General features: G+C 36.9%; 1 protein-coding gene across 7 annotated transcripts in view; it reads left to right on the forward strand.

The window, feature by feature from the left end:
- RBPJ (recombination signal binding protein for immunoglobulin kappa J region) overlaps positions 1-12,101 on the forward strand; it is a 222,530-nt gene that overhangs the window by 197,388 nt on the left and 13,041 nt on the right. For all 7 annotated transcript variants that reach the window (XM_064584348.1, XM_064584345.1, XM_064584344.1 and 4 more), the window contains 2 exons: positions 6,345-6,510; positions 10,995-11,169. In XM_064584348.1, coding sequence (XP_064440418.1) covers positions 6,345-6,510; positions 10,995-11,169 — 341 coding nt within the window. The remainder of the gene's footprint in view (positions 1-6,344; positions 6,511-10,994; positions 11,170-12,101) is intronic.

Below are 12,101 nucleotides of genomic sequence, written 5' to 3' on the forward strand. Positions count from 1 at the left end.
TAAAGCCCTCTCAATCCAAGCTGAGGTGATGGTGAAGCTGTGTAATTAATAACTTTATCCTCAAATAGGATGAGCAAATTCAAGCAATATTTAGGACTCATACTGCCAAAGTGTTCTTTCTTACCATTATTGAAGCTTACTAAACTTCTGATTATTTTATCTTAATTTACTAATAAAACTTAGCCATCTGATTTAGAATTAAATATGGGAAGAAGTTAGTATCTACAGTTTGAGGCATAGAGTCAAGTCAAGATAGTGGCTCCTTTTTTTTTTATGAAGTCAATACTGGATATTCATTTATATATATATATATATATATATATATATATATATATATATAAAATGAAATTGAATGTGTGTGCAGAGCAGATTGTTGTAGAAACAGAGCAAGTAAACACCCTTAATATTTGATGAGTTAGTAGGCCAGCCATGCACCTCATAATAAACCTGAAGAAGAAACACTTCACCAGTGTTTCTGGACCAGACTGGGAATGCCTTACAGATATTTTAAAATTTTAATCCTCAGAATAATCTTGTAAAATCAGTATGTTACAATCCTCATTTTCTTAGTGAGGAAACTAAAGATCAGAAACTTTAAATATGCCCACGTTCATCTTAGTTTAGGAATCGATGGAGCCAGGATTAGAACCCCTGGGACTATAACTCCAAATTTCATATTCTTTTTATTGCCCTAATTTTCATAGCTTTCCATTTTGTGTCTGAGTGCTGGTCACGTACAGTAAGGCTTGAAGATGAAGGAGGTAAAGATGCCTAAAGAACACAAAGTTTGCCCCAGATCGTTCCTTTACCATCAGCTCCATGAGCCTGGGCTGCATCTGATGGAAATAGGAATAGATGTGCGTTTATTGCAGCGAGGCTGTTCTTTCTCTGGATTTTTGAAGGTGCATTTTGGTATAGCTGGATTCATTCATTAATTCATTTTTTCTTTATTTTGGTTAGGAAATTAGGTGCCAGGTACTATACAAAAGAATCTTGACTGGGAATTTTGGAAGTCATTGTGTCATTTAATACTGAGTAACTGAGGCCCTGCAGGGAAAGCAGAAAGGAACAGCTACTTAAAGAGTTATGCCTAAGTCTAAATAAGGTTCCTCTTGTTAGTTACTGTTGAAAATGAGTACAAAGCTATAGTGGCTTCTTGAGTAGGTGATTTAAAGGTTATCCTTTGTTGTGATTGCCTTCGTTTTCACTTCCTCTCTATTTGGGTCTGGCCTGGCCTATCTAAAACAGCAGATAAAGGAGAGCTTGAAGAATCTAAGCTTCCAGCTTCCAAAGACTGAAGAAATAATGATGGAAAGGCCAGAGTAACTACTTTCCTGTATTTTTTATATATTTGTATTATTAAATTTTCAGAGTAGACGTGTATTTGTTTTACATACGAAGGTGGAAACCTGTTAAAATTACTTGATTTTTAAAAAGGATCAGTAGTAAGGGACTGCTCGGGAGGTCCAGCGTTCTGGATGAAGCCTGGCCAGTTACTCACGGGTGGCGCACGTGGTGGAAAGAAAGATTCAGGCCTTTCTGAAAAGCCGCTAAGGCATTAGGCACAAGGTAACCTGGGGACATGACTGCAGTCTTCTTGGCATATAAAATAAGTCCAGAGAATGATGCTAGAAATGCTAGGTCAGGAAAATTTGTCCTAAAATTTTAACTTGTCCTTGGTATTAACTTTGGTGCCTAATAACAAATATTTATCTTTTTGGACATCTGTTATCCCACTCATGTTAGTGATTAGTTTTACTTTTTCATTAAAGAAGGTTATTCTAGGTTAAAAAAAATAGACTTTTAAAAAGATTATTTTGTCTAGAGGAAAATTTTCAATAAAGACGGGGAAACTACAGTTGACGTATTAGTATTGCTTCAACTTTGTGTCAACGGAAGTCATTAAGCAGTAGTGAAGGTGGTAGAGATACTGTTGAGGCGACAGTAAAGCCGTGTAGACAACGAGGTGATGCTCCTGAAGTCATACTGAGAATGTGTGTTAATTGAGGTAACTGTGGTGTGCAAAACGGTTTCTATTTTGGTGCTTTTGGATTGAATAATCATCAAAGGATAATGATTCTGCAAAGGTCAGATAACGTAAATGATGTTTGGATTTTGTCTAACCTAACCTATTTTGTGTATTAGGCTGAATAAAAAGGCTTCTTTGAATCTGTAAGGTATTTTCCAGAACTCATCTTAGGGTTTGAGGAAAAAGTTGTTGAATCATTCTCTGAAAATAATTTAAGATGGACTTTTTAAACTAGGAAATGAATAACATTGTAAATGTGTGCATATTGCCACCAAGTGGCAGGAAAAAAACATTGTTTGTCATAGTTGCTAGATAAGAGCTGTAGGAAATACTAGAAAATCAAGGCACATTGTTTTGTAGCATATTCTTTCAGAGCAGCTGCTAAACTCTGCGAGCTGACCACTTGTTGGTCAAACTTTTCACTGTTTGGTACGTATTCACCAGTTGCCCACATTCAAAAAATCATGGATTGCACACGGCATTATAAGGCGTATTATAATTTTTCTTCTGTTAATTAGGTGGCCTTTTTTTTTTATCCTCACTCCCTTTAATTTCTTTTGTCTGTGTTCTTTTGTTGTATGTTTATCTTCTGTTTGATGAGGTTACTACTGAAGTCTGTGGAAATGCAAGCCTGACTCATTAGCTATTTCCAAGGGGATGGCAATATTGGGGTGTTAAAATATGATTTCATCAATGCATTATATAGAAATAGTCTGTTTAGACTGTATTAGATTCGCTGTTTTCTTATATCATGACTTTTGAATTGTAGAGTTGATTAAAAAACAAGGCTAGTTCAGAGGCATTTGCAAAGAGTCTTCTTCGTTTTTCTTATTTATTGCATGATTGGAAAGCACTTTCAATATAGAATCTTGGTCTGAGTTTTAAGTGATAAAGAATAGCTTGCCAGCCTAATTTTATACCTTGCTTATGCCATTTTATCACAGTACTCTTGAGAAAACCAGCACTACCCAATCTTGTACAGCTTTAGCCCTTTTTATATTTTTCAGATGTGAAATAAAAGCATCTTTTGTGATAACTTGCTGAGATTTGACTCCCACTTCTGGTACATTCTACTAAAGCACCGCTCTTTGAATTTTATAGCTGGTATACCAGTTTACTAAGGAATCTTAATATCAGTGTTCAGTAGAAAACACTAATAGGAGACAAGTTTCCTAAATTGATGCCTTCTCAACCTCCCAGTAGTGTGCCAGCTAGGTATTTGAGGCTGTGCCATGGTAAGCATTAGGTGGCTCCCAGGGTTAGAGGCCAGAAAGATCCCTGGTGTAGACTTGAATTGATCCAACTCCAGAACTAGGCTGGCTGATCCAGGCATCCCTCCAAACTTGGAGTGACCTGGAGCTGAGCCCACTACCTCAGCTGTGACCTCTGTGTCCATGGCCACAGTGAGAGTATGCAGGCATGAAAGCTGCTCTGCTTCCTTTTTATTGGTTTAGATAAATATGGGAAGACTCCAGAGGCTTCCCTCCTTACTCACCTTGACTCCCCAGGGCCTACTCGGTCTACTTCCCCATTATCTAGGCTTCATCTTCTATTCTCAACTCCAGCCACGCTGGTCTGTGTTTGTTTAGACAGAGTCCACTTTAGTCCTTCCTACTTTAGAGCCTTTCCACTTGCTCTTCCCTCAGCTGAAATGCTCCTACCCCAGCTACCCATGGCTTCAGGTTGTGACTCAGGGTCACCTTTTTAAGGAAGCTTTGCCTGGCCACCCAGGTCGTCTACATTTTAAGTACCCTTTATTTGCTTTATTTTTTCCCTTAGTATTTATCATCAGCTAACAGAATATAGAAGCCATTTTACTCATTTATGTTTTTGGGTTTTTTTTAGTTCTATTAAGAGTGTGAATTCCATCAAGACAGGAATTTTTGTCTTTTTTTTCCTACTATATTCACAGTGCCTGGTACACTAGGGGTACAGGCTAGGGGTATAATAATTTGATGAATTAATTAATATTACATAAATCCAGCTCACTTCTTATAAATGAATATAAATTGCTCCTAAAGTGGTCTTTTAGAGTTGAGCAAAAAGTAGATGTTATATAATTTTGATTCAATTCAGTCAATATTGTAGTAGGTGCTAAGGCGGGGAGCAAACAAGAAGTAGATACTAACTACTTTTAGGAAGGGCTGAGGCCAAATCCAGCCTGGTGTTGTTCGTGTGTTACATACGCACAAGTAGGCACGTGTACACATTTATTTGTTGTTGTCGTTTTCTTAAGCCTGTGTGCTGTTGGCCTACAAAGTGTTAAAAAGCATGAATTAGTCGCTAAATTTTAAAATTAGGAATTTCATCTAAAATTTGATTTCAAGCCTTTGTTGAACAATTGGAGGATGGGCCCAACACTAGGCCCACATGCAGGTAGTTCAGCAAAGTGATTGAGAGGGTGTGTACTCACCGGCTTGCTATTCTCTGTTGTGCCTTGTTATCATTAGAGTGACACATCAGGGGCTGATTGTCATTGCATTTAAGTTCTTCTTTTTCTTACAGTAGGCTTAAAAGAATTAAGAAAAATTTTCCTTTACTCATAACTGTACAAAAAGTGGGAATTACCATGAGGGCTGTGCGTTTCAAGAAAGAAAGGAGGGAACCTACTTCTTGGAGTAATTAAAGGATATTCCGACTTATTTATTGTACACCTGCCTCACCCACTAAATTACTTACCTGGCTACTATTTGAGAGGGTATTTGGGTTTTCAGGCCCCTTGATGAGACATGGTGTAAATGTTTTAAAGTATGCATAAACCACTGTGTATAATTGAGCAAAAGCAGATTATGCCCTCCATAAGGACTAGATTGATGGTCTGAACTGTAAAATAAGGGGCTTGAGCTAGGTTTTGAAATAGTAGATATTTCTTTTTTTTTTTTTAAGATTTTATTTATTTATTTAACAGAGAGAGGGAAAGCACAAGTAGGCAGAGCAGCAGACAGGGAGAGGGAGAAGCAGGCTCCCCGCTGAACAGGGAGCCCGACGCAGGGATGTTGGGATCATGACCTGAGCCGAAGGCAGACGCCCAACCGACCATGCACCCCGAAATAGATACTTCGTAGTTGCTAGAGAGGAGATAGCAGTTGACTCTTGCATGACATTGGTTCCATCTGCAGGCTCTTCTTACGTGCAGATTTTTTTCACTTAATACAGTATAGTATTACAAATGTATTTTTTTTATTTTCTTAGTAGTATTTTGTCTAGCTTTATTGTAAGAATACAGTATATAGTACATACAACATACAAATATGTGTTGACTGTTTATGTTAATGGTAAGGCTTCCTGGTCAACAGTAGGCTATTAATTTGGGGGGAGTCAAAAATTAGACATGGATTTTTTGACTCCATACGGAGTTGGCACCCCTAACCCCCATAATGTTCAAGGGTCAACCGTATAAGGAAGTTATTCTAGGTGGGAAGAATTTTTGAAGGCAGGTTTTCAGCAGCTAGCAAAACAAATCCGTTGGTAATCTGTGAGGTGAAAGGGTACAATGCATTGTTCTTTCAGTCATCCACTTGTACCAGGTGTTCAGGGTGTAATATATAACACATAGGAATCCAGTTGTCCATTTTGCTTGTAATTCTTCTACTTTTATTAATATTTTGAAAGTTTCTACTTTGGATATTGTTCTAAATCTTTTTTCCAGGTTAATTACCAAATAAAGTATAATAGCCATAACAATGTCATCAATTGGGGCGCCTGGGTGGCTCAGTCATTAAGTGTCTGCCTTTGGCTCAGGTCATGATCCCAACATCCCTTCGCATCGGGCTCCCTGCTCAGTGGGAAGCCTGCTTCTCCCTCTCGCACTCCCCCTGCTTGTGTTCCCTCTCTCGCTGTGTCTCTCTCTGTCAAATAAATAAATAAAATCTTCAAAAAAAAAAAAAAAAACCACCGTCATCAATGAATAATATGTCATTTTAAGTAGATCTTAATTAATAATTGTAGATTCTGCTTTGGTGTATCATCTTCTATAACCTTTTAGACATTGTTGGATTTGCTGAATTCCAATAGTTCAGAATTCTGGGCTCCGTGAAAATTTAATACTCCCTGCTCTAAAAAGTATCTGATGTAACTGAATGCATAATTCTAGGATAGACGAACCTGCCCTGAACAAGTGTAGTCTTTGTGAAAGCCTTGATTTCCATGCTCTGTACATGACTATTTGCATTACAGAAGGCTTCACCAAAATGTTTCTTTAGGAGATTACTTAATGCATTTCAGTATAATTTTGTATTCATATGTTTGAAGAAAAATGCTTTCTTGAATCTAATTGCATTGTTTTTGTATTTTTGTGGTGTGTATATTGTTTCAGGTTTTTTTGCCCTCCTCCTTGTGTGTATCTTATGGGCAGTGGATGGAAGAAAAAAAAAGAACAAATGGAACGAGATGGTTGTTCTGAACAAGAGTCTCAACCATGTGCATTTATTGGAATAGGAAATAGTGACCAAGAAATGCAGCAGCTGAACTTGGAAGGAAAGGTAAATTAAAACTGTTGGTTCTCTTAAAGGGCACCATGGTACCAGCTTATTTGTTTTTGTGCTGATGCTTTTTTTTTCTTTTATCTCTTTTGGTAGCAATTTTCTGAACACCGCCCCCCCCCCCCCCAAGACACACCCAGCCCTACCCACCAGAGATAAACTTGTCAAATAGCTGTGGTCTAGTCATGAGCTGTGGACATCTAAAGGTGGCACATAGTAAGCTTCCTCAGATTGGGAGCAGTTTTAGCAGGCTATGAATCAGGTTTCCATTAGAAGCCAATAATAAATTTAGGAGGCTAATCTGTCATGTGACTGACAGGGGGGACATGATATTCAATAAACAGTGAAAATACATAGTTCAGTAATATTTTACTCTCTCTTAATCTTACTCTTATACTAGAAGCAAAGTGATAGAGATAAATTCTTAGAAGTATTTACCTGGGTTATAAAGATCGTAAATGTTTTACTTAGCTTCTGTGTGAAGCAAAACTACAATAGACAAGAACAGCCACAATCAGCTTTACTCAAGACTTTTAGGAATTTTCTTTGATTAATTTGTTAGGGAATGGAATTTATATATTAGTTTTACTAATTGTATTTTATGAAATTAGAACGTAATCATTTCAGTCTGTACCTTTAGTATTCAAAAATAGTTCTTATTGACTTAGCATTTAACTATTATTTTGTTTTCCCTTGATATTAAAATTTGAAAAATGTTTAGTTCTCAACGATCACATGAATGTCTTAAAATAGTACATAAAAAGATATTTCCTCATTCAGTAAATCCTTACTGAGTATCTTAGTGTTTGCTATGTTGCAGTTGGCAGTAGGGATGGGGGCTGGCAGGTAACATTGAAGGTGATGAGCTAGGAGGTTTGTACACTGCAGTTCAATCTTAGTCATTTACAGATAATACACAGAATCTGCACCAAGAAGCCTTAATAACAGCCTTCTTCAAATATTTTTATGACATTTGTATCTTTATAATTTTTATCAGTCAGGCTTGTCAACTATGTATTTTTTAATTAGATTTTCAGTAAAACTTATCACAATAAAGGTGGTTTCATTTTAAAAGAAAATAGAGCAGTAAGAAATATTTCTAAATTATGACCCTTGAGCCAAAGTAAAGGATATTTTTAAGTGGTAGGCTGATCTGATAGGCCTTAGCTCTGTCTCACCTGTTTTCCTGTCCTGCAGAAAGTCTCAGAGTTACGTCTCCAAGCTGTACATTTAGACACTTGGTACTATGAATTGACTACTTAGGTAGGTAGTGAGAAGCCAGGGATTGTAGCTACCAGCGTATTTAACTGTTAACTGAATTTCATTGCCTGCTTTAACCAATTCCAGCTTCCAGCATTTTAAGGGAATTAATACCAAGCAAACAGCATCCCCACTTGCTTTTCCCAGCATCATGGCTTAGTATATCTTTCTTCAACTTACACCATTATGTACTTTCCCCAAGCCCTAAAAATTCACACAAGACAAAAAGAATACCTGAAAGCTTGAGTATTAACTAGTATTTAAAGCATCTACTAATGGGGTAGTATAATGTCTATAAGCCAGATTTACTTGTTAATATTATTAGTTTTAATGAAAAATGCTATTAGAGAAGTCTTACTTTATATAAAGTAAGACTTGTTGAGAGTCAGCAGAAGGCATTCCAGGTGGAAGTAACATCATATGTGCTTGGAGCCTAAAGGTGTAAGAACATGGTAGGTGTGGACCTACGTAGGCAAAGATGGCCTGAGCAGCGCGATGCTGAGCTTCAGAGAGGGGCCCTTTGCTCTTGCCTGTCTCACTTCACCTCAGTGCATTTAAGATAATACTCTTTTCTTTCAATAGTCTGCTCATTGAATGGTTCAGTTTAGTCACTATTCAAAAAGAAGGGATATTTGTTTTGCACTCTTGGGTATTTGTACTTAATACTCATTACAGTAAAGTTCTAGTATATGTAGCCCTTCTTATGGTTATGACATTTGACTCTATGTTGATAATATTTTGGATCTGAGATTTTACCTAATGATGTTTTAAATTTGTTAAATACTCATTTCCTCAATTTTATATCTTACATAGTTGGAACTAGGTAAGCTATACAAGATGAATTAATCCCTACTTAGCCCGCTTGTGTTTTTCTTATTTTCAAAAATTACATCCCCTACACCTCTCTTGCTAGCACTATTTATATAATTCACATATTTCTACAGTACTTTTGCAGTATTATATCTGGTATTTCTCATTTCAGGGCACATGTTATTACTGTGGCCTGAAGATCTCGTCTTGAAAGAGTTGTTCTTAAGTTAAATTGTTTATTATTTATAGAAAGGTTTATTTTATGCCGTTTTCTATTCTAGAATTTTGTTTAGGTAATCTAGCCTTTTAGTATGATGAATGTAACTTTAAACTTTATTAATTTATTTTCTTAATGCTGTAATACTTTTTCTGAGTAGTGACTTTTTACCTTTTTTTTTTAATGGAATTTGAGTAGCTTGTGGTCGGTGGTCTTACAGTTTTTTTAAAAAAAAATAATGGTTCTAGTACAGTTGTCCCAGGTATGATTATTTTTTGGGGGATTAAGACTCACTTCTGTAAAAAATAGGGATACGTTTTCCTTTTTTTCAAAGGGATATATGTGCGTGTGCTTTTTCTAAACAAAATAAAACCCTTTGTGTGAAAGTCTTTTTCCCATGAGAATTTAATTGTCTTCATTTAAGTACACATTTCATTTTTGTTCCCTGTAACTGTCTGCTTTAGTATGTTGATACCCATTTTCCTAGACTTTGTCTTTTTTTTTTTTTTTTAAAGATTTTATTTATTTATTTGAGAGAGAATGAGAGAGAGAGAAAGCACATGAGAGGGGGGAGGGTCAGAGGGAGAAGCAGACTCCCTGACAAGCAAGGGAGCCTGATGCGGGACTCGATCCAGGGACTCCAAGATCATGACCTGAGCCGAAGGCAGTCGCTTAACCAACTGAGCCACCCAGGCGCCCCTAGACTTTGTCTTTTATGGTACAGAACAATTCCATAGTTTAGGCTTAATCTGACCTTCAGTGCTTCTTATTGTATGGCAGAGCGGTAAGTCCCGCCACAGCATCTCTGAATGCTTGGAGATCCCTGAGTAGAAGGAGCTGCGTGAGTGTGAAGTACTGTTGTTTTTATTTTTCTTTTTACTACTGTTAACTTTATCTTAATTTTGTCTTCTGCAGAACAAAGCTTCTCAAAGCTTTACCACACTTCTGAATTTAGGAAAACTTAATTGAGTGTAAAATATTCACATGGCAACTACAGTTTCTTACATAACTTTGCTATTGAGAAATGAAATAAGCTGCGGCATTATTTTTGTTCTGCTACTAAAATTGCCCATGATTACAATTTAAAAAATTTAAAACCTAGACTACATTAGCTATTTCGTAAATGAGTGGCGTTTTTCCTGATTTTTAAAAGAAACGCACAACAGAGGTTGTCAAAGAAACTTGTTTAGCCTAATTTTAAGGTAGAGCATTGATCTTTTAAAAAATACTAACATTGATTTTAAATACCTAAGCTGTGTTTTAAGCATCATTTACCCAATCTGGAAAAAGAGATCAATAATTTAGTTCCTTGCCTAATTCATAGGGATTAGGGGAATAGGAAAGAGTTTAGAATTGTCACATATATTTGAGATAGGAGCATTGAGAGTGTCTTTCCTGTTTTGCCAGTGCTATACCTCTGTAATTCTATCTTTTCAGTTACCAGAATGTATTTTCTGGTAAACTGGCATAATAACTTGCTGCATTTATTTTCTGTTACCTTTCAGTCCAGTTCTTTTTTTGAGTAAACACTGCCCACAATGAGGGGCTTGAACTCATGACCCTGAGATCAAGAGTTGCATGCTCCTCTGACTGAGCCAGCCATGCATCCCTCAGTCCAGTTCTTTTGATGATATAATATGAATTATCCCATTGGGCAAAGTCAGCCATTTTTTTAATACTCCTTTCTGGCATAAACTATTTTATAATTATCCAGTTGGTCTAGCATAGTTTTCATCAGACTTATAGGTGGTTGCTCTAGTGTTCAGCTGTATAAAGAAAAACACTATATGCACTGTTTTCAAAAGGACCACTGCTAAAATATTTTAATTTTGTTGAATTCTGATAGCCTTATTTATATGTTTTCTTTGCAGAAATACAGTCATGGACTATTTTAACTGTAAAATTCTATTCTAAATATTTGCTGTAGCATTGGTAATTCTGTGATGTAGGCATAAGGCTATATTAAACAAGAAAAAACTGTGTTTTAAAGCAATCTTAGGGTAAAATGGATCACAACATTAGTATTTTATAGCCTTGATAAAGACGCCTGTACTTTGTCTTTCAGTAATTGTTACAGTTGGTTTTATCAGTTATTCATTGAATTCATTCATTGAAAACTTAGCCGTGGCCATACTGAGCTGTAAGTACATAACCAACAAGGTTTTGGTGCTCTTGAAACTTTCCTTTTCTTTCACAGAACTATTGCACAGCCAAAACATTGTACATATCTGATTCAGACAAGAGAAAGCACTTCATGTTATCTGTAAAGATGTTCTACGGCAACAGCGATGACATCGGTGTGTTCCTCAGCAAGCGGATAAAAGTCATTTCCAAACCTTCCAAAAAGAAGCAGTCATTGAAAAATGCTGACTGTATGTATGCTTGAGTTTTCTTTTTGCCACCAATTTCCATCGTAAATTAATAAGACAGATACAGCTATTTTTTTAATTGAGAATCACTTTTTGATAGCAAGTTCACTTTTTTTTTTAAGATTTTATTTATTTATTTGACAGAGAGAGACACAGCAAAAGGGGGAACACAAGCAGCGGGGGAGTGGGAGAGGGAGAAGCAGGCTTCCCGCCGAGCTGATGGGGGGCTCGATCCCAGGACCCTGGGATCATGACCTGAGCCGAAGGCAGACTCTTTAACAACTGAGCCACCCAGGTGCCCCAGCAAGTTCATTTTTTACTAATGTTTTTGTGGCCCTCACTTGATCTGAAACGGTCACACTCGCTTATTATTGCCACTTTATGGGCTTCCTTTTTTTTTTTTTTTTAATTGAAATGAACAAGACCTGGTCTAGGGAAATGGTTCCCAATCAGACTGGGTTCTTCACTGCTCTCCAGGCACATATGGAAAAATGGGAGGTTTTTTTCCTTTTGCTGTCACTGACTGCAGGGAGTGATTGAAGGTGGCATTGGGTGTGTTGGGCCAGTGATGCTAGATGTTCTCATTCACATTCCACGGAGAATTGATCCGCAAAGAATGTCAAAAGCTCCTCTTTGAGAGACAATATTCCCAAACGGGCTTTGGAAGGCCATCCTGCAAACCGAAACAAAATTTTTAACATGGTTGCTCTGGTAAAGACTCCTGTCTTATGAGCAGATTTTTAGACTACCAAAGATAAGTGCTGTCTGATTAAAGTATGCATTTCAACCCCTACACCCCATTTTCTTTCTTTATTTTTAACTCTTTATGATGAAAACTTTCAAACTTACACTACTTTCTCCCTTTTACCATGGTGACCATGCACCTGGCCTCAACAGGTTTTGCCAATTCGGTTTCATTATTTCCATGGCCTCTT

This window comes from Mirounga angustirostris, unplaced genomic scaffold (assembly GCF_029215605.1).
Source record: "Mirounga angustirostris isolate CCGP_5_RB_7025 unplaced genomic scaffold, mMirAng1.0.hap1 SCAF_2, whole genome shotgun sequence".
Lineage (NCBI taxonomy): Eukaryota > Metazoa > Chordata > Mammalia > Carnivora > Phocidae > Mirounga > Mirounga angustirostris.